General features: G+C 45.8%; 2 protein-coding genes across 4 annotated transcripts in view; one reads left to right on the forward strand and one right to left on the reverse strand.

The window, feature by feature from the left end:
- Positions 1-5,996: 5,996 nt before the first annotated feature.
- On the reverse strand, positions 5,997-8,674 carry CRIPTO (cripto, EGF-CFC family member). Its single transcript, XM_077857456.1, has 5 exons — positions 8,635-8,674; positions 8,423-8,548; positions 7,515-7,629; positions 7,323-7,432; positions 5,997-6,157 (listed from the first exon to the last, which is right to left on the reverse strand). The coding sequence occupies exons 1-5, from the start codon at positions 8,672-8,674 to the stop codon at positions 6,042-6,044; spliced, it is 507 nt and encodes a 168-aa protein (XP_077713582.1). The 3' UTR covers positions 5,997-6,041.
- A 15,867-nt stretch (positions 8,675-24,541) lies between these two features.
- LRRC2 (leucine rich repeat containing 2) overlaps positions 24,542-25,742 on the forward strand; it is a 37,560-nt gene continuing 36,359 nt past the window's right edge. For 2 of the 3 annotated variants that reach the window (XM_077859158.1, XM_077859159.1), the window contains exon 1: positions 24,550-24,710. The gene's annotated coding sequence lies outside the window, so the exon portion shown is untranslated. Of the gene's footprint in view, positions 24,711-25,742 lie in introns of all 3 variants that reach the window. The other variant, XM_077859157.1, reaches the window with a different exon arrangement.

Consider the following 25,742-nt stretch of genomic DNA (forward strand, 5'->3'; position numbering starts at 1 on the left):
CCCTAGGACCCCCTTTGGAGGGGGAAACACCTTCTATCCGGCGTCTTGCTTTTTAACAATACCAAAGGAGATGTGGGGTTTCTTTTCATAGCATCGGTTTTGTTTTGCTGAGCTAGTCTGGTAAATCCAGAAAGTCAGTTTGACTTTTTTTTTGAAGATAAAACCCTATGAAAATGATTGTCAGATTTTCTGATTGACATTGATTCCATGCTGATTTATCTAGTCTATAGTCCTTGTCTTTCTTTCCCTTTCTCTCTTTCTCTCTTTTTCTTTTTTTCTTTCTTTCTTTCTTTCTTTCTTTCTTTCTTTCTTTCTTTCTTTCTTTCTTCTTTCTTTCTCTTTCTTTTTTTTTCTTTCCTTCTTTCTTTTTTTTCTTCTTTCTTCTTTCTATGCCAGGGTGGTTCAGTGATTGAGCATCTGCCTTTGGCTCAGGGTGTGATCCTGGGGTCCTGGAATTGCGTCCCTCATTGGGCTCCCCACAGGAAATCTGCTTCTTCCTTTGTCTATTTTCTCTGTCTCTTTCCCTGTGTCTCTCATGAATAAATAAATAAAATCTTAAAAAAAAAAAAAAAAAAATCTTGGGCAGTCCAGGTGGCTCAGCGGTTTAGCGCCACCTTCAGCCCAGGGTGTGATACTGGAGTCCCGGGATTGAGTCCCTCATCTGGCTCCCTGCATGGAGCCTGCTTCTCTCCCTCTGCCTGTGTCCCTGCTTCTCTCTCTGTGTCTCTCATGAATAAATAAATAAAATCTTTTAAAAAAATTAAAAAATCTTTCTTTCTCTTTCTTTCTTTCTTTCTTTCTTTCTTTCTTTCTTTCTTTCTTTCTTTCTTTCTTTCTTCCTTTCTCTTTCCAATTAAATAAGAAACCCGAATGATTTGGGATTAGATAATTTCTCACTTTCAATTGCTTGTCTTGGTCTCCTCTATGGAGGGCTCCCTGTATGGAGTGGGGGATAATCTGTGCAGAGAATTTACATCATACACTCAGCATGAGAAATGACGAGTCACTTAGAAGTGCTATATCACTTAAGAGAAGAAGAATGTGAGATCCCTCTTCTGCTCTCATTTCTCCATTTTTTTTTCAGACAAGGGTTGACCTAGCAGACAAAGCTGACCAACTCTACAAAGAAGCTCAGAGACTCCTGGAGGAGACCAGAACTAGAAGCAGCACCAGGCCATGCTGAGGACGCCGTTGGCCAAATGGTGTTCTGCCTTGTTTTTCATTTCTGTTATTTTCTCTCCAAGATGGGATGTAGGAGATGGTCTCAAAAAGTGCTAATTGTCTTATAAAGGGTAGCTGTTAACGAGAAAGGAAAAAATAAGGAAGGGCTCCCTGCTTGCCTTCCTCGTCTTCCTCTTCTCTCCCTCCTTCTCTTCAGTCATTTCCTTCCTCCTCGCACAGCTCTGTGGAGCAGTTCTAGGCCCCCAGTGGTTGGCACGCTGGGTGCTGAGGATGCTCTTGGACCAGTGCAGGGGATAGACATGAAAACCAATCAGCCTGACGGAGTGTTATGAAATCTCTGAGAGGCCTGTTGGGGCAGGGCTTCAGCTCATGGCCTACTCTGTCCTGTGGGGCTGGGGGTGGGCGTGGGAAAGACAGGGGAATTGGGAGGGGGTGGAGGAGCCCCAGATCATTTTTCTCTTCCCCGATGCAAAATGCCTGAATGATACAGGGCCAACCGGTCTGCCAGGGTGTGTGTGTGGGGGTGTTACATTTTGAAAGTTCATGACCACTTCTTAAGACCTATCAAAATCTATGCCAGCTTTTTTCTTTTTTTTAGATTTTTATTTATTTATTTAAGAGAGAGAACACAAGCTGGGGGTAGAGGCAGAGGGAGAAACAGGCTCCTCGCTGAGCAGGGAGCCCTGTGATGGAGAGCTCAATGCTTATCTGACTGAGCCCCCCAGGCGCCTCTATGCCAGCGTTTAAAATGTGGAATATGTCCTTGCTGTGCTCCTTGACCGGCCCATGAGCTTGTCAGTCCCGAGGTGATCAGTGGGGTCCAGGATGCTTTCCTATTGTGTATCATGGGCTGCCTCTACTGATTAAATCAAGGTTCAAATCAGTTTCCTCCTGACTTCTCTGTTATGCTGGTGCCCTCCTGGAAGCTTCCTCTACCTTTCAGCCTTCTCAGAGGTTGTTCCTTTTTCCTCCACCTGGTCCTTGGATGCTCATCAAGGCTGCCTAGGCTGTTTCTTTAGCAGAGAGCTTGTGTGCCTCCCCTTGTCATTAAGCTACTCTGCCCGGCCTTGGCTCTAGTGCTCCCTCCCCAGGGCCTTTCCTTTCTCTCCAACAGGAGAGAAACAATAATAAACAGGGCTAGTCTTCTTTCATGCCTTAAAAAAATATTTTTTAAAAAGATTTATTTTAGAGAGAGAGTGGGGAGGAGGGGCAGAGGGAGAAGGTGAGAGAAACTCAGATTCCACATGGTGAGGCTCCACCTCATGACCCTGAGATCACTATTTGAACTAAAACCAAGAGTCTGACGCTTAACGCCACCCAGGTGCCTCCCCCCTCCACCTTTTTAGATCAAAGGAATACATGTCTTGTTTATAAAATTGGTACAGCTGAATACTCCTCCAATTGTGGTACAGACAACATAGGGCCAAATGATTTTGTTAGTTTTAGAAATTTTTTCAAGTGACGCTTTAAAAAAAAATAGCTCCAAGACCACACAGTGAGGTGCCCTGCACTGGTGTTCCTCCTGCCTAAAGGCACCTGGAGAGCCCCTGCTGGCCTGGAGTGGCTGTGTTCCTGCTGCCCCTTTCACAGCCCAGTGAGGGACGAGGACTGGCACCCTCGCTGTGGGTGTACTCAGGATGGGAGGTCTGCTTGCAGGAAACACGTGGGGGTCAGAGTTTCTGAATTCCTCCTCTTTTTTTTTTTCTTGTTTTGTTTTTGGTTGTTTTAGGACAAGGACTGGCACCCTCACTGTGGGCGCACTGGTGGGGATGCGAAAGGGTGAGGCCCCTATGAAAAACAGGATGGTGGTTCTTCACAAAATGCAAGTGTAGAATTGCCATATGATACAGCAATTCCACCTGTGAGTGGATACACAAAGGAACTGAAAGCAGGGACTTGAACAGATTACCTATACGCCAATGTTCACAGCACATTATTCACAATCGCTAAAATGGGGGAAACAACCCAAATGTCTGTCAATGGTTGGACGGGTAACACACGTACATACATACCATGGAATATGGTTCCACCTTAAAATGGAATGAAGTTCTGACACATGCCCCAGCATAGATGAACCTGGGAGACATTGTGCCAAGCAAAATATGCCAGTCACAAAAGGCTATATACTGTATAGGTCCAGTTACAGAAGGTCTCTGGAATTGTCAAATTCACTGACACAAAAAATAGATTTAACACCCAGGGGTGGGGGATGGGGAGTTACTCTTTATTTTATTTTTTATTTTTTTATTTGTTTTATTTTGTATTTAAAAAAATATTTTATTTATTTATTCATGAGAGACACACACACACAGAGAGGCAGAGACACAGGCAGAGGGAGAAGCAGGCTCTATGCAGGGAGCCTGATGTGGGACTCGATCCTGGGTCTTCAGGATCATACCCTGGGCCAAAGGCGGCACTAAACCGCTGAGCCACCCGGGCTGCCTTATTTTATTTTTTAAAGATTTTATTTGTTTGACATAGAGAGAGAATAAGCAGGGGTATAGAGGGAGAGGGAGAAACAGGCTCCCCGTTGAACAGGGAGTCCAATGCAGGACTCAATCTCAGGACCCTGAGATCATGACCAGAGCCAAAGGCAGACGCTTAACTGAGCCATGCAGGTGCCCCAGGGAGTTAACTTTAATGAGTAAACTTTCAATTGGGAAGATGAAAAAGTTCTGGAAGATGGATGGTGGGGATGGTTGCCCAGCAATGTGGACGTACTGAATGCCATGCTATGGAACTTTGTAGTTAAAAATGGTCGAAATGCTAACTTTTATATTATGTGTATTTTACCACAATAAAAAAATGAGTTGATATAAAAAAATTAAGTATAGCTGATGTGACCCGAATCGAGGTGGCATTGGAATGCCCAAGTTTGGAAAACACTGTCCCAGCCTCACCTACAGTGTGGTTACAGGTTATTTGCATGCAAATGAGATGTCTTTTTCAATATTCTGAAGTGTTGTTTTTTTTTTTTTTAATTTTCATTTCTGGGCAAATAACACTGGTTAAAAAGCAAGTAGAAAGAGAAGAATTGTGACATTTGTTGAGAATTTTTGTACCACTGCTCTATTTTAGTTTATGTAGTTCTAAAACACTGGTGTAGGAAACTAACTCCGGTTCCAGTTCAGACTGAGAAACGGGGGCTCCCCTGCCCCACAAGTAAGTGGCTAGACCTGCCTTCCACACCAGGCAGTCCACCCCCATGCCCTGAGCTCTTTGAGGTGCACCTACATCCTGCTGATCTCATTTTACCTTCCAGCCACTGGATAGTGCAGAAAACTTCCACTCCTTTGGAATTTCGCATCTGTAGGGCACTAATTTGGAGAAACAAGAATTGGGGACCAAGTAGTACCTAAATAATGGAAACAAATGTTGTGCTTGACAGCAGAGAACAGACACCAAAGCCAGAAACAACACTGGGTCTGAGGTCTCGGCTCTCTCAGTTATTTCAGATTCTAGCCTCAGGTAGTCATGGCATCCCAGACCCCCTCCCTGTGGAAAACACAGAAATACAGAGGGGAAAAAAACCTACCGCCACAAAGCACTTGTCACAGCACAGCCCAGAAATAACCACAGGTCACATTTCAGTCAATATATTCCCCATTTTTACTGGGCATACTCACATACACAAAGTAGTTTTATTTTATTTTATTTTATTTTTTAATATTTTTTTTCAATTTTTATTTATTTATGATAGTCACAGAGAGAGAGAGAGAGGCAGAGACACAGGCAGAGGGAGAAGCAGGCTCCATGCACCGGGAGCCCGACGTGGGATTCGATCCCGGGTCTCCAGGATCGCGCCCTGGGCCAAAGGCAGGCGCCAAACCGCTGCGCCACCCAGGGATCCCCACAAAGTAGTTTTAAAGTGGGTTTTACAATATATAGTTTTATCACCTGGTTTACAAGTAAATCTATTGTGAACGTTTTCTCTTTTGCAACAGTCAATATACTTGTAAGGTATGGAGAAAACATAACCTATTAAGCTCTCTTGTTGGGGAAATTTAGAGAGATTTTTTTTTTCCCAAGGAAAACTTTGTTCTCTCTACAATGCATTGAGAAAAAAGGAGTGTCCTTGTCTTCTACAGCTTTCTATGAACGATAGGAACTTGCCTTTCAACTTAGCTTTTTAACTTGCTTCTTGGGCTCATCTAATCATCAACCAAGTGGTTCATTTTATTTTTTCCAATCTCTCTCCCATTTGCTTCCTCTTTTCTACCCTGTCTCCCTGGTATACACCTGCACTTCTAATACTTCAACATCTGCTTCCTGCCTTCTTGCCTGCTCTCTTTACAGAGGCTTCCTTTCTTTTTCTATTAAAGATAAGGTCTTAATTGATTTTGATCAACTCTACTCAAAACTTTAAACTCAGGTCCATGTTAGGAGTAACCTTTAATAATTTGAAGATAGAATTCAACTGTTTAAGGAAAATAGTAAGAAACGCGTGGTAGAGATACATGTATTAAGAAACAGATCTTGGTCATAGTGTAGATATGGCTGACTTTTTTAAAAATAGATTTTATTTATTTATTTGAGAGAGAGAGTTGGAGGAGAGGAGATACCCCACTGAGCAGGGAGCCTAATGTGGGTCTCAATCCCAGGACCCTGAGATCATGACCCAGGCCAAAGGTAGACGCTTAACCGACTGAGCCACCCAGCTGCCCCTATGGCTGACGTTTTTTGGAGGGCAGGGCAGAAGAAAGTAGTTGGTACCTTAAGGTAACATTAGGGACCATGATGAAAATCTATTCACTATTTCAAGGCAATGACCAAATGATCATCTCTAGTTAAGACACTGGAGTGACAGCCTTTACAGGTTATGAAATTTGCATAACAAATATTGCATATGCAAGTGTCCACTAACAGTAACTTTGTAGAGCAAGGCAGATGCCAGCTAGCAAAAAAGTGGTGCCCGAAGACAGTGTTAATTCTGGAGTCCTGGAAACCAGGAAGTGCTCATCCATCACGTGGCCATCTGAAAGGTAGGGACACTGGGTCATTAAAGGACATCCCTCCAGCAGTTTATCCTGCCCATGTGGCATATCTATACCAGCCAAAAAATCAGTTGGGACTCAACATTTGATGAGTACAGTATGCTTATGGGGCCAAGTATATGGATTATATGGACTTCAGACTCCCCTGGAGAAAAGCTTTTTCAGCCAAAGTTGCTGTGGACCTACTGTTAACTTGGATTTTCCCTGGACACGTGCTCTCACACCTGGAAATTCACCCCAGCCGGCAACACCTTTGATGGCAGGGGTGCAGCAGGACTTGGTTAGGTATCGATTAGGAGACAGCCCACTTGGGGTCCCAAGATCCAGGAGGAAAATATGGTCTCTGCCCATGCAGTCTTCCCATTCACACTTAACCAAACACCTATCCTGGGCCTGGCATCCAGGAGGCGAGTGGAAAAGCCACCATCCCTGTCCAGGTCAGGGCTCCCCTCTTGTACTCAAGTGAAGCATTTGCTTTCACTTATTTCTGCCCTAACCATGTGCAATTTCTAACATCCACAGGGTGAGAACTCTGAGAGGCCTCTGAACCTGGGTGGGCCCAGAAATCTGGTTCCGGGTTGAGGCAGGGCAAGAACCCTCTCCTCTGGGTCCCTGTTCTTCTTGTTACTGTTTTCCTCAAATCAATAAAAATTCACAAGGTGACAAGGTTGAGACCATTCACAGAGGGGTCCACGCCGGCCTCCTTGAGGATCCATGATGAGGTTCCTGAGGAGTGAGGGAGGTGGGTGGAGCCTCTGGTGGAATTTAAGGGCCCAGAGTTGGGAGTGGTCATTCTGGAGCTGGTCTGGGTCTCCCTGCCCAAAGAAAAGGAAAGCCCAACAGCACCCTCTTGGTGTTTATGAGGCCAAGCTTTGTCTTGTTTCTTTCCCTTAGTAGAAGCTCACACACTATAAAATGTCAGATGGACCTGATATAACTCCACCTGGAAGGTGACATTTCTGAGGCAGTTAATCTGAGGGACGCCAATGTGACCACCCCATCTGAAGCCCTCAATGCTTTTATAAGCAGCACTTGGGCTGCCAGGACCCAGCAAGCCATGACTCAGAGGAGAGACTTCCCTTTGCCAAGTGGCCACAGGCAACTAACTATAACTTGAAAGGACAGAAGATGGGACTGTCTACTTACCACACCCTGGTAGAAATGTCTGCCGAAAGCAGTGCAGCCGGCCGCGCCAGCATTTACACATGGAACATCTCTTAGGCAGCCAGGTGTCATGGGGCACAGACTCACAGTTCCTGGAAAGAACGGATAAAGTGATGCATATGGTTTTTAACTCCTGCCCCTATTTCTCTCTGCCCACCCCCTTTGATGGCTTACTCTTTTCGAGAATCGTGCTCACAGTTGCGACCATAGAAGGAGGGGGGGCAGGCACAGAAGGATCCCAGCATGCAGGTTCCCCCATTCAGACAGCAAGTTTTGTTTAACTCCTTACCTGGAATATAAGTTAAGAAGAGGTGGCTGAGGGAGGGCAGGGTGCGGGTGGGTACTGAAAAGCTAAACCCTGGAAGTGAAGGTTAATACAGTGCTAAGGGCTTGGGCTCCCCAGTGCTTAGAGATGTTTAAATCTTGCTTTTTTTTTTTTTTAAGATTTATTTATTCATGAGAGGGACACAGAAAGAGGCAGAGACATAGGCAGAGGGAGAAACAGGCTCTCTGCGGGGAGCCTGATATGGGACTCGATCCCGGGATCCCAGGATCACAACCTGGTCCGAAGGCAGATGCTCAACTGCAGAGCCACCCAGGTGCCTACACTCTTGCTTTTTAAAGTGGCTTTGCTACCTGAGCCTCTGAGCAGAGAAAGCTTTTTATTTGTTTGTTTATTTGAAAGAGAGGATGAGCAGAGTGTGGGGAAAGGGAGAAGCAGGCTCACCACCAAGTGGGGGGCCCAATTCGGGCCTTGATGCCAGGACCCTGAGATCCTGACCTGAGCTGAAGGCAGATGCTTAACCGTCTGAGCCACCCAGGTGCCCTCAGAAAGCTTTCTCATGCTCAGGCCAGGGGTTCCCAGAGCCCCCAAGTGCAGTGGAATCAGTAGAAAAACTGCGTGCATCCCAGGGAGGTGAAGTACATGCTGCCGATCTGGCCTCCAGAGCCAAGACCAGTCCAACCATCCACCCAGCTCCAGAATCAGGTTGCCACTTGGGGAAAAGAGCGTCAGAAAGATAGGAAACACAAAGGACCAGGACGGTGATAGCATGCTGTGGACCTAAGGCAGGTGGTCTTACTGTCCTGGATCCCTATGGAGGGCACAAAGTGGGAAGCCCGGTGATGAAATGCAGGCTCCTCCCGGGACCAGACACTGCCATCTCTTAAGGGCGGCTCTCTCCTCGAAAGTTCACGGTGGCCCAACCCTTAATGACAAAAATCAACCAGTGGGTTTTAGGATTTCAGGCCCTGTGAAAATTGCTGCTGATTGAAATAACAAAAGGTCTCTCACCAGCAACTAATTCCAGTTCAAACGCTTTGGAAATGGTCATAATCAAAATCACCCTGGGAAGATGAAATCAGACATCCATTAGCAAAACAAGGCAAATAAAACCTTTTGAGTTAACAGTTAACGCCTAGGTCTTCCCATCTCAAGGACAAGACCACAGATCACTAGGGAGAAATTATATAGTCCCACCAGGCTCTTTCCTTCCTTTTCCATGGCTAGTTCATGTAGCAACATCAAGAAAAATGATGAGAATAAACAACACCTAAAAGCCAGTTCTTTTCTATATGTATCAAGACTTCTGAGGCTCTGTCCTCCTCGACACATAATCTTAAGTCGGCGTACATCTTTTAGTTTGGATTTCACAGAACAGGTATTCTTCTGTACTTAGTTCTTCATAGGAGAATGTTAAAATGATTGCATGACAAAAAAATAAAATAAATAAAATGACTGCATGACATCCTGTGTCATTGATTAATGAATCACATTTTATAAACTATTTCATTTAAACCAGTCCTTGAAGAGATTTTTGGGATAAAACAAATCACCCCCTATTACTCCTCATGGTTTGGCAAATACTGAATCTATGCCTTTAAACTTCTCAGCAGCAGATTTTTATTTTTATTTATTTATTTATTAGCAGCAGATTTTTAAATTTGATTGTTAATATTGATCTTTTCTTACCCAAGAGAGGAAAATGCTAGTCATCTCCCAGGCTGCGCCATCAACCCGACCGTAAATGTTAAAAGCCAATGGCAAAGCTGGATGGAACCACAAGCATGAAGTTCCAGGTCTTTCGGGAGAAACAGCATCGCTGTCGGCAGCCCTTTTAAGGTTTGTGCCAAACGACAGGGAGTAGAACACGATTTCCGAAGCTGGCAGGCTCTGGTAATCAGAAGCTCATAGTCAAGGTGGGTTCATACCTGCAAGAGAAGTGCTCCATCTTTCTGAGGTCCAGAGCTTCTAACGAGTCAGGGGGAAAGAATGTCAGCATGGCTTGCATTCATGGTCGTTGCTAAAATACCCAAAGGAAAACATGAATTTCATGAAATGAAAAATGGGGATTTGGCAAGAAGAGTATCTCAGAGAAGGATGCTTTCCCCAGAAGGTCTTAGGAGGAGCAGGAGCAGGGTGTCCCGAGAGACGGGGGGCTCATCACCGAGCTGGGTCCTAAGGAATGCTTTGACCTCAGCCGGGGAGCCAGCCCAGCCAGCGGCCTCTCCTTCCTCAGCAACCACGAGGGAGGCAGGGAGGGCCGGCAGGTGGGCGCGGAGGCGGAGACCCACGCCCATCACCAGGCACGGCCTCTCCAGGGCAGAGGTGAGGGGCGGCCAGGCCCTGGGACAAAGTGAGATGGAAAAGGCGTGGTCTTGTTAAACTGATTAACTAGCCTTAACGTCTCTATCATTAGTTGCTGCTTAAAAAAAAAAAAAATCAGATTTATTCTTAAAAAAAAAAAAAGGCAACTCAATTGTTCTGTCCAATTGGTGATTCCAGATTGGAGGAGTGGGAGAAAGCAATTGCTTTCACCCAGAAGTCCTCAACACCATGGTCAAGGAGTTTGGTATTTTATGGCTAAGTTCTACTTGAAATTTGCTTTCATCATTGTTTTTTTTTCCCCCAAAATAGGCGTGTAGAGCCCGGTGCTTGGCTGGCCCTGGGTGTCTGTCCTCAGGTGACCGAGTAGAGTGTGTCTTCCTTGGTGGGAGGAACAAGACTAGGGAGCCCTGGGGATGGAGGGAAGTTCAGGGTTGCCGGGGGCCCTGGGGGATCCTGACCCCCCACTCCCACCCCCCTGAATGAGTGTAAGTAAATTCCAAGAGGCCCAAATTGCATGTGGAGTCTCCCCCTGGCTCCCCATGACACCGGAATTAACCCCCGATTCTGGGTTCTGTGTTACCCCTACATGTGGTTATTTGGTGGTTCCTGGGAGCCCTGGAGGCTGCGGCTGGAGAGGTGTGATCGTGAGCCAGAGTCCACCCTCCTCCCTAACGTCTGTGTGCTCCAGATGATGTAATTCGTGCCAAGTCATGAGTAGTAAGAAATAACATTTAATTGTAATTTCTCTTTTCTTTTTGAAGATTTTATTTATTTATTCATGAGAGACAGGGAGGGAAAGAGGCAGACACATAGGCAGAGGGAGAAGCAGACTCCCCATGGGGAGCCTGATGCGGGGCTCGATCCCAGCACCCCGGGATCATGATCTGAGCCAAAGGGAGACACTCAACCACTGAGCCACCCGGGTGTCCCTTAATTCTAATTTCTAAAGGAAAAGCCTGGTGTTTACCGAATGTTACCGGGCACCCCGGTATGAGGCTTTTCTGGGCTATTTTCTAATTTTTTTTTTTTTATTTACTTATGATAGTCACAGAGAGAGAGAGAGAGAGGCAGAGACATAGGCAGAGGGAGAAGCAGGCTCCATGCACCGGGAGCCTGACGTGGGATTCGATCCCGGGTCTCCAGGATCGCGCCCTGGGCCAAAGGCAGGCGCTAAACCGCTGCGCCACCCAGGGATCCCAGGGCTATTTTCACCCATCTCTCTCTCTGTCCATCAAGTTCACGCCGTGGCAGAAGGAATGGGCAGCGTCCGTGTCCCTTGCGTGTGCACCACCGGCCACAGGTGCTGGGAGGAGCCCTTATTTGCTTCCACGCCTGCATCTTGGAGGGGAATTAGATTTAAAATAATTTTTACTGGGGAGTAGGGCCTATCAGAGCAATGGTGGGGTGCAGCCCAGGTACTTTAGCAGCAGCCAGCCTTCTGAGCTCCAGCTCCTTGTGTGGCCTTTTGACTTGCTAAATGCTTCAAATGACATGCTGAGTTTCGTGGAGACTGGGGAGCTTAGCTAGAAGCTTTGGAAGCTGGATGTGGGGGAGGGAGATGTATAGGAGAAGGCTAACCACCCAACCCCAGGAACTGCAAAGAAGCTGAGTGTAAAGGAAGCACAGTACAGGCATGCCTCCTGTTATGGTGCTTTTGCTTTTTTCCCCTTGTGCTCCGCAGACACTGCCTTTTTTTTTTTTTAAGTACAAATTGAAGGTTTGTGGCAATCCCACGTTGGCCAGTGGTTCCCCTGTCTTTTCCCTCTCCTCTGGCCCCCCTGTTCCCGAGAGACAATGATATTGAAATTAAGCCAATTAATAACCCTAGGGCGGCCTCTAAGTGTTCAAGAGTCCCATGAAAAGCTGGAAATGATGAAGTTGAGGAGAGCGTGCCCAAAGCTGAGACAGGCTGGAGCAGAAGCCTACCGTGCCACACAGTTAGCCAAGTGGTGAGTGCAAAGACAAAGCTCTTGAGGGAAATGGCAAGTGGGACTCCAGGGGGCACAAAATGATAAGAAAGCCAAACAGCCTTATTGCTGAGCGGGAGAAAGCTTTTCCAGCAAATTCCTAGCACTGGAATTGTGTGGTTGAAGGATGGACACTCCCAAACCATTTTCTCTTTTCTTTTCTTTTCTTTTCTTTTCTTTTCTTTTCTTTTCTTTTCTTTTTTCTTTTCTTTTCTTTTCTTTTTTTTCTTTTCTTTTTTTCTCTTCTTTTCTTTTTTTCTTTCTTTTCTTCTTTCTTTTAGTGGAGTTCAATTTGCCAACATATAGCATAATACCCAATGCTCATCCTACCAAGTGCCCCCCTCAATGCCTGTCACCCAGTCACCCTCACCCTCCACCCACCTCCCTTTCCACCACCCCTTGTTCGTTTCCCAGAGTTAGGTGTCTCTCATGTTCTGTCTCCCTCTCTGATATTTCCCACTCATTTTCTCTTCTTTCCCCTTTATTCCCTTTCACTATTTTTTATATTCCCCAAATGAATGAGACCATATAATGTTTGTCCTTCTCCGATGACTTATTTCACTCAGCATAATACCCTCCAGTTCCATCCACGTCAAAGCAAATGGTGGGTATTCCTCGTTTCTAATGGCTGAGTGATATTCCATTGTATCCAGATCATTTTCCAAGAAGGCTGCACCAGTCTCTAAGCTCCCCCCTACTTTGGTTCCCTACACCACCACATCCCTTTCCTAACAAGCTGGCTGCAAAAAGCATCATATATATATATATATATATATATATATATATATATATATATATATATATTTTTTTTTTTTTTTTTTTTTACTAATTCTGTATATGAGGATAGTATCTCATTATTTGGATTTACATTGTTTTCCTGGCTGTTTTGGATGTGAGCTGGCAGGTAGTTCTTTGAGGGAACTTGAACTGGCTTCTCGGCCATCTGCTCTGGGAAGCCTTCCGGCCACTTCCCCGGCTTCTGGTTAGCCCAGAGCCCCGTCCCACACCCGCTCCAGGAGTTCACCTTATCTTATCAACACTGTATTGTAAACTGCTTGTTTTCCTGTCTTTCACCGACCCTTCCCCCTGCGCCTTCTCCCCCAGACTAGGAGGTCTACAAACCTGGTCTACCAGAATTCCAGCTTCCCCAGCCTCCTGGGCAGTGTCTGTCTGTGCTAATCTTATTCCACCTGCCCCATCCCTGGCTGACGGAAATGTTGTCTTAGCTTCTCTTTCTTAAATGGGGGGTGGGAGGAGAGGTGGGGAGAGGGCAAGGTCTTTGAGAGGCACCACAGGAAACCAGCCTGCTTTCCAGAGCTGAGAAATAGAACAAAGAATGCCCCTTCCCCCCCAACAACCAAGGAAAGAAGAAATCCCAAGTGCTCCAGACCTCACTGATGCTGGGCAACTTATTCTGGAGAGTTCGCCGTATAGAAGAGAAGATAATCTTGAAGCACTCACTGGAAAAGTCTGATTGATTGAGACTTTTGGACATGGTTATGGGTTAGAATTCTTTCCCCCCCAAAACTGTTCTTCTAATCGAAGTCAACAAATATTTACTGACTGGCTACTCTGTGCTGAACACAGTGGGGGAGACAGAGATCTCCAAGATTGGGCTCCTGCTCCCTAACCACCCTCCACCCCCTGCCCCCTGCCGTGAGACAAGCCCAGAAATGTATGCCAGGTGCCATTTTACTTTATCAAAAAACTGCTGATGGGATGGGAGCAGTCGCTTCCTGAGGCCCCACTGACCACGTCATGGCTCCAGCAGAGAGCTGGTTTCACAAGACCTGGAGAATCTCATTTAAAAGTCCTTCTTAAGTGGATTTTGTACGTGATTGCATCCGGGCATTCTTCACAGCTCTTAATGGTTTTGAAATGGATTAAGCTCAACTGGGAGTCCGAGGCTGAAATGCAAATCCCAAGTAATATCAGAAATCAATTAGAGTGAGGCTTCCTGTATGCAAAGGGCCCCGGGGCACTTTGAAGTGCGCCCCACTCTGGAGACAGCCGAGCCTGGCTGCACTTCGGACCCATGGCCACTGTGATAATAGAGGATGTTGTGTTAACCCAGTGAGTGAATGCAAACACTTTTGAACTATTTTTTGAAGTATATCATACACTTATAAAAATGTACAAATAACAAGGGTTGTAGGTTAATAAATTATTCCAAAGTCCCACGTCACCACTATCCAGGTCAAGAATAAGAATATTACTAGAGCCCCCGAAGTCCACCTCCACTCCTCCAAAGCTAACTGCTTTTCTCATTTCTAATCCCGAAGATTGGTTTCTCCATGGTTTGGAACTTTAAATAATGCTAAGTGTGTGTGTATGTCTGCTTCTTTCTGTTCAACGTTATGCTGGTGAGAGCCATCCATGTTGTTTGTAGAAGTTTGCTTTTTATTCATTGCTATGTGCTGTCCCTTGCATTGAATCTACACAAAGACTCAACACCACCTTATTGAAAAGATCATTCTTACATTACTGCTCTACAACGCCATTTCATCAGGAATCATTTGCTCATGTGTTGTGAGGGGTTTTGTTTTTGTTTTTAATGTCTCATGCTGTTGCCTCATTGTGTATGGGCTAGCCTCTGGTCCTTCTTGTAGGACACACACACACACAAACTTATTATTATTTTTATTTTTAAAGATTTTATTTAATTACTCATGAGAGACACAGAGAGAGAAAGAGGCAGAGACAGAGGGAGAAGTAGGCTCCATGCAGGGAGCCCGACGTGGGATTCTATCCTGGGTCTCCAGGATCACGCCCTGGGCTGAAGGCAGCGCTAAACCGCTGAGCCCCCCGGGTGGCCCCACAAATACATTATTTACCAATAGCGTTATTCTACACGTTAGACGATCCAAAAGACTCTAGAGATAAACTCTGGGACTTGAGAGGTGTTCTGAGCTTAATTGGGTTGTCCCAAAATTTATGTGTTGAAGTCCTAACCCCTAGAGCCTCAGAAATGACTGTTGGAGATAAGGCCTTTGATGAGGTAGTTAATGAGCTCATGTGGATGGGCCCTAATTGAAGATAATGGATGTCCTTAAAAGGAGAGGAGATTAGGACAGAGATGTGTGCATGCTACCCAGGGAAGACTGTGTGAGGACCCAGGGAGAAGATACCCACCTGGAAGCCAAGAAAAGAGGCCTCAGAAAATCAAACCTGCTGACCCCTTGATCTTGGATTTCAAGCCTCCAGACAGAGAGAAAAGAAACATCTATTGTTTAAGACACTAGGTCTAGGGCAGCCCGGCATGGAGCCTGCTTCTCCCTCTGCCTGTGTCTCTGCCTCTCTCTCCTTCTGTGTCTCTCATGAATAAATAAATAAAATCTTTAAAAAAATAAAAGACAGTAGGTCTGGGGTATTTGCTGTGGCAGCCCTGGCACACTTACATAAGAAGTCAGTTTCACAAGGGTATTGGATACAAGGTCAACAATGAGAAGTCTGCCACTTGGAAGAGGGCCTTCATTCAACCATGCTGGCAACTTGATCTTGGACTTGCCCTCTTCCAGAGCTGTGGGAAGTAAATTTCTGTTGTTTATAAGCCACCCCATCTACAATACTTTATTATTGCAGCCCAAATGGACGGAGACAGTACCTGAACAGACACATTGATGACAAATCTGACAGTAAAAGACCACAAGGGCAATTAATCAGAAAGACAGCACAGGACACTGAGCAGACTAGCTCATCCAGAACTGGATCCTTTGGACTAGAGCAAGCCTACAGTAAATTCAAGATTTTAATAATGGGGGAAAAATACATCTTTTTCCATCTCGATTTCTGAGTATGTATTTACCTTTCTCCTTATCTACTCATAAAAACCATCAGGTCTGAAATCCATTGTCGTATTTCATCTCCAGATAAACTACTCGGGTTTTCCGGAGTGGATTTTCTTCAGAGCTCTACACAGGCTCTGGTGTAGTTTGATCAAGATTCATCACTGACACGGATGTTGTTTATGAAGTATTATTTATGGGTGCTGTTTGTATTCATGTTCCAGGCCACACTGATGCCAACACCCAAGGACATCCTTCTTGGAGTTTCTCAACAGATATGTTGAAGGCTGGCGGAAGGGAGAAGGTGAGTACATACTCCTGGGCACATTGAACCTGCTTTAAAGGGATTACTAAGCCTCGGCCTCCTCATCCTGCATTATCCTCCTAAAATGGGAATATGAACACCTGTCCCACAGAGATGCTCTATCTACTATGGGCTTCTTATATTTTATAAGATATCTTATATCTTATCTTTATTAGATAAATACCTACTATAGTTCTGGCACATTGAAGCATTTGACAAATGTCAATGTCTTTCTATATATCTCTCTCCCTTCTGAGGCAGGTCAACCAACACTCAGACATTCATTCATTGGTTACTCCTACCATGTGCCAGGTAACAGGCTAGGTGGATTGATTTAAGAAGACATTAGGGCTCGAAGCCAACAGCCAAGAAGGAATTATTGAGATGTCTTTGGTGCAAAAGGTGGTTTTATTAAATCCCAGGGACAGGACCTGTGGGCAGAAAGAGCTGCACTGGGGTCATGAGAAGTGGCCCATTATATACTTTCAAGTTGGGAGGCGGGTAGGGATGGTGTAAGTCTCGAAGGAATTTTGGAAGTAAAGTTCCCAGGACTTTGAGGGGGCTAGCTGTTGTTGGGAAAAGGTAACTTATTACTGTCTAATAACACCCTAGTCATGAGACTCTTCAGATGTATGTATATTGGTGAGCCATATGCTTGGGGGATGATTGCCAACACGTATCTTGGGGCGGGGGGGGGGTTAGAGATAAATGAAATTTCTAAAAAAAATTTTTAAAGGACTTTATTTTTTTAAATTATTTATTTATTTATTTATGATAGTCACACACACACACACAGAGAGAGAGAGAGGCAGAGACATAGGCAGAGGGAGAAGCAGGCTCCATGCACTGGGAGTCCAACGTGGGATTCGATCCCGGGTCTCCAGGATCGCGCCCTGGGCCAAAGGCAGGCGCCAAACCGCTGCGCCACCCAGGGATCCCAAGGACTTTATTTATTAATGACACACACACACACACAGAGAGAGAGAGAAAGAGAGAGAGGCAGAGACTCAGGCAGAGGGAGAAGCAGGCTCCATGCAGGGAGCCCGATGTAGGACTCGATCCCAGGTCTCCAGGATCATGCCCTGAGCCGAAGGTAGACTCTTAACCGCTGAGCCACTCAGGCATCCGATCTAAAGGAATTTTTTTTAAAGATTTTATTTACTTATTCATGAGAGACACAGAGAAAGACAGAGAGGCAGAGGCACAGGCAGAGGGAGAAGCAGGCTCCATGCAGGGAGCCTGATGTGGGACTTGATCCTGGGATTCCAGGATCACACCCTGGGCTAAAGGTGGCGCTAAACCGCTGAGCCACCTAGGCTGCCCTAAAGGAATTTTTATATATTAAAGTAGACATACAGGATCCTGGGGATTGGGTTAAGATTACGGTTTACCCTCAGTAAGGTATCAATATCGAGGTAGTTGAGTCCCTAGACGAAATTCACTCTGCCTGTTTCAAGGACTTGTCAATGGGTTGTAGGTAGTAAGGAAATTTAATAATGTTTCTTCTGCCTTTGTTTTCCTACATCAGGATGACTGCCAAGATTTAAAGGAACAGTCAAGGGTCAGTCCCCGTGGCGCAGTGGTTTAGCACCACCTGCAGCCTGGGGTGTGATCCTGGAGACCCGGGATCGGGATCGAGTCCCACATCAGGCTCCCTGCATGGAGCCTGCTTCTCCCTCTGCCTCTCTCTCTCTGTGTCTATGAATAAATAAATAAAATCTTAAAAAAAAATAAATAAAGGAACAGTCAAGAGGAAATAAACATGTAATTAAATGCATTTCATCAGTGTTAGCAGGTCTGTGCTGCTGATGCCGCGGTGACAAAAGGAGTAAGGGGTCACTTTTTCAGAGACGGAGGAGTCAGAGACAGGGACAGGTACTTGCAGAGTTAAGGCACAAAAGGATGGCTGGGTCCAGCTGAAGGAGGGAACAGGGTGGGGTGTGGTTGAGCTGGAGAGGTGTGATGGGGGAGGCAGTGGTGACGCCAGTGGCCGGTGAGACCTACAGGCCGGCAGGGGGGCAGGTCCTAGAGAAGCACTGTTAAGAATCCAGCAGGAGAATGCCTTGAGCAGGTCTGAGGGTTTGGGCAGATCTCTGGCATCAGAGCGACATAATGCTGGCACAGAAGCTGGGAGCGACTGTTGCCATAGAGCAGCCAGGAAACGCGCAGTCCTCGAGTGATGTTCAGCCGTGGGGCTGGAGAAGTGGGTGGCGATGCGGCGGAGGGTGGGCCGGGGGGACCTGCAGGCCCTAAGGGGGGCAGAGGGTGCAGGAGCGAGTAGTGACCCGCTTTGAGCACACTATGCAGTTTCTAGTTTCCTAAGGGCTTAGAAAAAAAGAGATCCATGTATAAAGTAAGCATAGCCAGGCTTCTGGAGCCAGCACCGTATCTCAGGAAGGTCAAGGGTGAGAACAGAGAATCCTTGGACCTCATAGCCTTGTCAGTGAAACGCATGGAGTAATGCGTCTCTGTTGGTGTTGTGGCCAGCGTGAGATGAGATAACAGAAAATGACGAGTGTCGTTTCTGCTAGTTAAGGACAGTGGTACATTTTATCTCCTGTTTTGTTTCTGGGATTTTCCAAGGTTAGATATGTCATAAATCACCTAGCGCTGTGCCTGGCTTATTGTATGGCCCCCAAAAGTGTGAGCAATGATTCGTGGTGTGTGTATGTGTGTGTGTGTCGGTTTTTTGCTTTGTTTTGTTGTGCTTTGACTTTGTGTGTGTTTCATTTTAATCTTAAGGATAGTACTGAAATTAAAAAAAAAAAAAAGAAAGAAAGAAAAGGGCAGCCCTGAAGGCTCCCCGGTTTAGCACCGCCTTCAGTCCAGGGCGTGATCCTGGAGACCTGGGATCGAGTCCCATGTCGGGCTCCCAGCATGGAGCCTGCTTCTCCCTCTGCCTGTGTCTCTGCCTCTCTCTCTCTCTCTGTGTGTGTGTCTGTCATAAATAAATAAATAAAATCTTTAAAAAAATTAAAGAAAAATAGCCCCATCTCCAATTGTACCAGCACATACGAAGAGCTGCAAATGGGAATTTTAAGATTGGTATTCTTGATAATTACAGTTTGGCTGAGTGGGAATGACCAAAGCATCCCTGGCTTTCCTAATAGAGCCGAGTCATCCACAAAGTTGTCCTCCAGGGGGCGCTGGCCAGCATCCTGTCCGCACTGCCACAGGGGACCACAGGGATGTGTTGTCCGCCTCCAGGGTACAGATGACTCTGCTCACAGTGGCAGACCTGGCACAGATCTGCGTTCTGGTCTCTTTCAGTTGAATGACTATATTTGGGAAGAGGTTTGGCCTCCCCCCAGAGAAAAACTAACTACACGAAAGTCTTTGAGAAGGTGCCACGTTCTGATCCAGGGGTCTTAGCCCTCTCTGTGGGCATCCTGGTGGTAAGGGGAGCAGCCCTCAGGATTGTCCACTGGGGTCACCCCAGTCTAGGCTTCGTTCCTCGGGGAGCACAGCCCAATGGAAAAGCCATGCCAGTCACATGTGTGAGTTTCAATTTTCTGGCTAGCGGCATTAGCAAGGTACAGAGAATTGGGTAAAATTAACTGTCATAATATATTTTAATTTAACCCAATGTATTCCAAACAGTATCATTTGATCATGTAGTTAGTGTAAGTTACTGCAATACGGAGGCGGAGCAGCCCTCCTCAGCCCAGGCTGTGCTGGGGCCTTTTAGTGACACCCATGAAGTGGTAAGGCAGGGGCCTTCACCACATACTCAGTTTTCAGTGGGAGGCATTTGGTCACAGTCACTGCAGTAGGATGAATCGGTTTATAACATTTTGGGTTTTTCACTCTTCTATCATTATGTCACGAAATGGGGACAACGGGCGTGTGACACCAGGGATTTACTTGGAAGAAGGCTTTGCAGTGCATGTGACTCAGTGTTCCCACAGGCATCCTAGGCTCAGAATGGCTGTGAGGAGAGCACTTGGTCTCCCTGTGGACGGCTGCACATGCTTGTGTGGGGGACCCCCCCTTGGATAATGAGGCAGACATGTGGGCCTCCCCGTGGAGACACTGAAGCTGCGGTCTACAATTGGTGAGAGGCTCTAAGGTCATTGGAAGCTAAAGTGCATAAAAAAGCGTCCAGCTTTGGGCAAGCAGCTGGGGTCGGTAATATATATATATATATTTTTAAAGATTTTACTTATTTGAAAGATAGAACACGAGTAGGAGGGAGGGGCAGAAGGAGAGGGAGAAACAGGCTCCCCCCTGAGCAGGAAGGTCCACCCTGGGCTTGATGTGGGGCTCAATCCCAGGACCCCAGGATCAAGACCTAAGCCCACAACAGGTGCTTAATGGACTGACCCACCCAGGCGCCCCATGGGGTTGGTGATATTAAGACTTTGTAAGGGTTGAGACTTTAAGGGGGCCCTGGATGGTGAGGTGAAGACCACAGGGCACAGTCCTACCTGCTGCCCCTTGGGCGCTCGGGCACTAAGTTCTTTATTTCCTTCTTTCTTCTTAAGATTTTATTTTTAAGTAATCTCTACACCCAAGGCAGGGCTCAAACTTACAACCGGGAAATCAAGAGTCACACGTTGTACTGACCCAGCCAGCCAGCCAGACGCCCCTGGAATTTCTTCCCTGATACAGCCAAGAGATGGAGCATCTGCACACAGTGAGTTTAACACAATAAAAACAGTTCCTTGTATTAATAAAAGTACATTATGTATTTTAAAGTACTTCCTGATTCATTTCCCTGCCTGTGAATCAGAAGCGACTGTACTGAACATGCCGAATTATGGATCACTGGACCTCACCGCAGACTTGAGTCAGGACCTCCTGGGGGGGAGGGGTCCACGCAGGCCACGCCCCCACAAGCAGGCCACGCCCCCACACAAACAGGCCACGCCCACACAGACGCAGGCCTCTCCCACAAGGGGCCAGTCCTGGGTACCCCTGCCCCCAGACTGTGCTAATTCCAGGGCCTCAGGGCTCCTTGTGCTCTGGCGCCCCCCGGACCAGCAGCTTCCCTGTCACCTAGAGCTTATTAGGGAGACCGACTATGGGTCCCTCTGTGGCCTCCTGCGTCAGACTTTGCAGTTTCGTAAGATCCTAGGTGGTTACGGTGGAGGGTTGCCAGATAAAATACAGGACACCCAGGAATATTTAAACTTCAGATAAACCACAAATAATTTTTAAGTATGACTCATGCAATATTGGAAACATACTTTTATTAAAAAATTACTTGTGGTTTATCTGAAATTCAAATGTAACTGAAAGAATTTTTATTTGCTAAATTTCTCAGTCCTGTTTGGGTGCACATTGTAGGCTCAGGAGCCTGGGCTGAACAATGGCCTGCTTCTCTAACCCTGGCATCGTAAAGGAAGCCCATGGTATTTGAATGTATTTGTGGGGGAAAATATTTTTCAACTTTAATACGATTGAGCTTTTGAATAGCTAGCCCTCTTATAAATTGAAAAAGTATTTAAGCAGCATTTGACCTGAAACTACCTTTTCAATTTATATTCTTTGGTTCAGAACACCATAAACAAAACAAAACAAAAACCAAATGCGACAATTACTGACTAGGAAACTTACATTATTTATCAAAAGAGAAAAATACTATTCAAATTCTAAGTAATAAAAAGCACATCTAACACTTTAAAGGTCTGATTTAATATTGTTCCAGAGATTTATTTTAGTTCCATCAATCTGGTATGTAATTTAAAATGATAATTTATTGTGGCGCCTGAGTGGCTCAGTCCATTAAGCGTCTGCCTTCAGCTCAGGTCATGATCCCGGGGTCCTTGATGGAGCCCCGCATGGAGCCCCACATCTGCCCCCTGCGCTGTGAGGGGCCTACTTCTCCCTCTCCATCTGCCTGCCACTCTCCTTGCTTGTGCTCTCTCTCTGTCATATAAATAAATAAACCTTTTTAAAAAAAGTAAAACAGTAATTAAAATTTTTTTTACCTATTAAAATAAACAACTTTATTAACAAAATTTTAACTCTAATACAGGTAACATGCGATGTTATATTAGTTTCAGGTGTACGATACAGTGATTCAGCACTTCTGCACATTACCTGGTGCTCATCCCGGGCAAGTGTGCTCCTTAATCCCCATCAATTATTTCACCCCTTCCCCATTTTCCCTTGATAACCAGTAGTTTATTCTCTGTAGCTAAGAGTCTTGGTTTGTCTCTCTCTTTTTTCCTTTGCTTGTTTGTCTTATTTCTTAAATTCCACATATGAGTGAAATCATATAGTATTTGGCTGACTTATTTTACTTAGCTCCAACCATGTCATTGCAAATGACAAGATTTCACCCTTTTTTTATGGCTGGATAAAATGGACCCTTCGCCCGCTTCCACATCTTGGCTATTGTAAATAATGCTGCTATGAACGTAGGGATGCACATTACCCTTCAAATTGGTGGTTTTGTCTTTTTTGGTAAATACCCAGTAGTGTGATTACTGGACTGTAGGGTAGTCCTATTTTTAACTTTCTGAGGAAACTCCATACTGTTTTCCAGAGTGGCTGCACCATTTTGCACTCCCACCAACAGTGCACAAGGGTTCCTTTTTCTTCTCATTCTCGCCAATGCTTGTTATTTCTTTGTGTTTTTGATTTTAGCCATTCTTTTTTTTTTTAAAGATTTTATTTATTTATTCATGAGAGACAGAGAGAGAGAGAGAGAGAGAGAGAGAGAGGCAGAGGGAGAAGCAGACTCCACGCAGGGAGCTTGACGTGGGACTCGATCCAGGGTCTCCAGGATCACGCCCTGGGCCGAAGGCAGGCGCTAAATCACCGTGCCACCCAGGGATCCCGATTTTAACCATTCTGACAGGTGTGAGGTGATGTCTAATTGTACTTTGATTTACATTTTCCCGATGATAAGTGGCGTTAGGCATCTTTTCATATGTCTGTTGGCCAATCTGGATGTCTTCTTTGGAAAAATGTCTGTTCATATCTTCTGCCTGTTTTTAATTGGGTTGTTTTTTGGATGTTAAATTGTGTCAGTTCTTTATATATCTTGGATACTAACCCTTTATCAGATATGTCATTTGTAAATATCTTCTCCAATTCTATGGGTTGCCTTTTAGTCTTTTGATCATTTCCTTCACTGTGTAGAAGCTTTTTATTTTGATGTGACCTCAGTAGTTTGTTTTTGCTTTTGTTTCCCTTGCCTCAGGAGACATCTAGAAAAACATTGCTATGGCTGATGCCAGAGATATTACTGCCTGTGTTCTCTTCTGGGATCTTTATGGTTTGAGGTCTCACATTTAGGTCTTTAATCCATTTTGAGTTTATTTTTGTGTATGGTGTGAGAAAGCGGTCCAGTTTCATTCTTTTGCATGTAGCTGTCCAGTTTTCCCAACACCATTTGTTGAAGAGACTGTCTTTTTTCCATTGCATATTCTTTCCTGCTTTGTTGAAGGTTTACTATACAATTATGGGTTTATTTCTGGGTTCTCTATTCTGTTCTATTGATCTATGTGCCTGGTTTTGTGCCAGTACCATAATATTTTGATGATTACAGTTTTGTAATGCAGCTTGAAGTCTGGAATTATGATACCTCCAACTTTGTTTTTCTTTTTCAAAATTGTTTTGGCCGTTTGTGGTCTTTTGGTTCCCTGTAAATTTTAGGATTGTTTGTTCTAGCTGTGTGAAAAATGCTGTTGGTATTTTAACAGGGATTGCATTAATAAAATGATAACTTAATTATAAATGTCAACAAATAGAAAATTTTGAAGTTATTATGCCTATAGTAGACAAAGGGGGTCTTCTGTTTAGGATGAAGGGGTATGAGGAGTCTGTTGCCCAGAAGTGGGGGTGGTTGTAAGGACCTCTTGGAACAGGCAGGGGTGAGGGAAGTGGGGCTGGGAGATGCAGTGAGGTAGGAGCCATTCCTGATTAATTATCAAATTGTCACAGTGTTGGATTTCAACAAAGCATCTTTGCCCAATTAATAAAATCATTAAAGAGAACCTAAATTCATATGTTTTAGGAAATTTAAAAGAAAAGCAAGGTGAAACCCAGACCTGTGATAACCATTGCTTTGAACACTGAAAACACTTTTACATTCACTGGGTCGTATGGCCTTCTTTTTTTTTTTTTTTTTTTAATTTTTTTTTTTTTTTTTTTTTAATTTATGATAGTCCCAGAGAGAGAGAGAGAGAGAGAGGCAGAGACATAAGCAGGCTCCATGCACCGGGAGCCTGATGTGGGATTCGATCCCGGGTCTCCAGGATCGCGCCCTGGGCCAAAGGCAGGCGCCAAACCGCTGCGCCACCCAGGGATCCCCTCGTATGGCCTTCTGATCCTGCTTTTTGTTTGGTTCTTAGCTCACAGTGCGAAGAGCACAAGCCCTTTCCCCTTTCTGGCCTGTTTCACTCAACACACTTCAGGACGGCCCGTGGAAAAAGGCTGTGCCATCTGTAATCCCGGGCTATAGGGCTCACATTGGCCAGCCTGTCATTTGCCCTGTGCCAAGCCCTCCCCTTTGAAATGCGTTTTGTCTCATGCCGGGCTGAGTCACATTGAATAGATAGACCGTTTATCAGCACATGTCCTACAGATCATATTATCCACTGACAAATATAGCCCGTTAGTGCACAGGCCAGGAGGCTCCAGTGTGTGGCGGCTGCGGCGTCAACAGGCTCTGCAGCCCGGATTCCTCTAGGCAGGCAGCGGGCAGGGGCTGGGGCGGCAGCGCGGTCACGCAGTCACGGGTAGGTGGCCGTCGTGGGGGTGGGGACGCGGCAGGGGCAAGTGAGCACCTGCTCCGGAGACCGGGGGGATTGTGAAAGGAATGGGAGCAAGGGGGCTTGTGGCACCTGCTGGGGAGGGTGAGGGGGGCAGTACCTCCTTGTTTACATCTGTCCCACCGTGCCTGGCAGGACAGGGGTAAACATTCCCAGTGGAACACAGATTATGCATTTATCTACATTTTAGGGCAAGAACTGGAATTGAGTCGAGAAGGAGAAAATGTGGCAGGGGCAGGTGGTTCCCCGAGAGGCTGCTGCTGTGGCAGGGGGTGTCCAAGGTTCCTGCTCCTGCTTAGTGGATTTTTCCCAGTAAACTGCCCTGGTGCCCAAGGCTGAGCTCAGAGCTTTCTGGTCCAAAGTGTTGTCTAGGGGAGATAAATCAACTTTGTTTGTGTCTTGGGTGCCCTGAAAGGGATGATTGATATCTGGGGTGGGGGGGGGGAGTCTTTCCTCCTGAGACTGTCTTATCCCCTTGGGGAGAGGGTGAGGGTGGGAAACTGATCGGAAACCCAGGGGAGAATCATCTGGATTTGTAAGTAGCTTAGCTGTGCTGGTGACTACCAAATTCTCTCCAGTAACTCAGGGACTGGGGCGATCTCTCAGAGAACTTCTCCTAACCATTCCAGGGGCAGAAGAATCCTCGGGTGTTCATGAACCTCTTGTTCTTATCTTGCATTTCATTGGTGACCATATCTGTCTTCATTTCTTCTTTCTTTTTAATAACTGACATTTTTGGAGTTTTACCAGGTGCCAGGTACTGTCTTAAGCACTTGACACAAATGATCACACCTGATCCTGTCCCCAGTCTTATGAGCAGGGTACTGCTGTCACACCCTTGTTCAGATAAGTACACTGGGGTGCAGAGAGGTTAGGTGACCATCTCAGGGACGTGCAGCTCTAAGTGGAGGAGGCAGGACTCTAGCCTCCAGCAGGTTGGTTCTGACAGGGTCCTTCCTTTTAATCCTGTCCAGAGACTCCGCCTCCCTGCCTGGATTTTCTGGTTTAACAG

Source organism: Canis aureus, chromosome 19 (genome assembly GCF_053574225.1).
Source record: "Canis aureus isolate CA01 chromosome 19, VMU_Caureus_v.1.0, whole genome shotgun sequence".
NCBI classification, from domain to species: domain Eukaryota; kingdom Metazoa; phylum Chordata; class Mammalia; order Carnivora; family Canidae; genus Canis; species Canis aureus.

Coding starts and splice junctions, on each gene's coding strand:
- CRIPTO (XM_077857456.1), bottom strand. CDS start 8,674: ATGACCATTTCCAAAGCGTTTGAACTGGAATTAGTTGCTG. Junction 8,549..8,634: donor TGAACTGGAATTAGTTGCTG/GTGAGAGACCTT, acceptor TTTGTCATTAAG/GGTTGGGCCACCGTGAACTT. Junction 7,630..8,422: donor CTCCATAGGGATCCAGGACA/GTAAGACCACCT, acceptor CTTATATTCCAG/GTAAGGAGTTAAACAAAACT.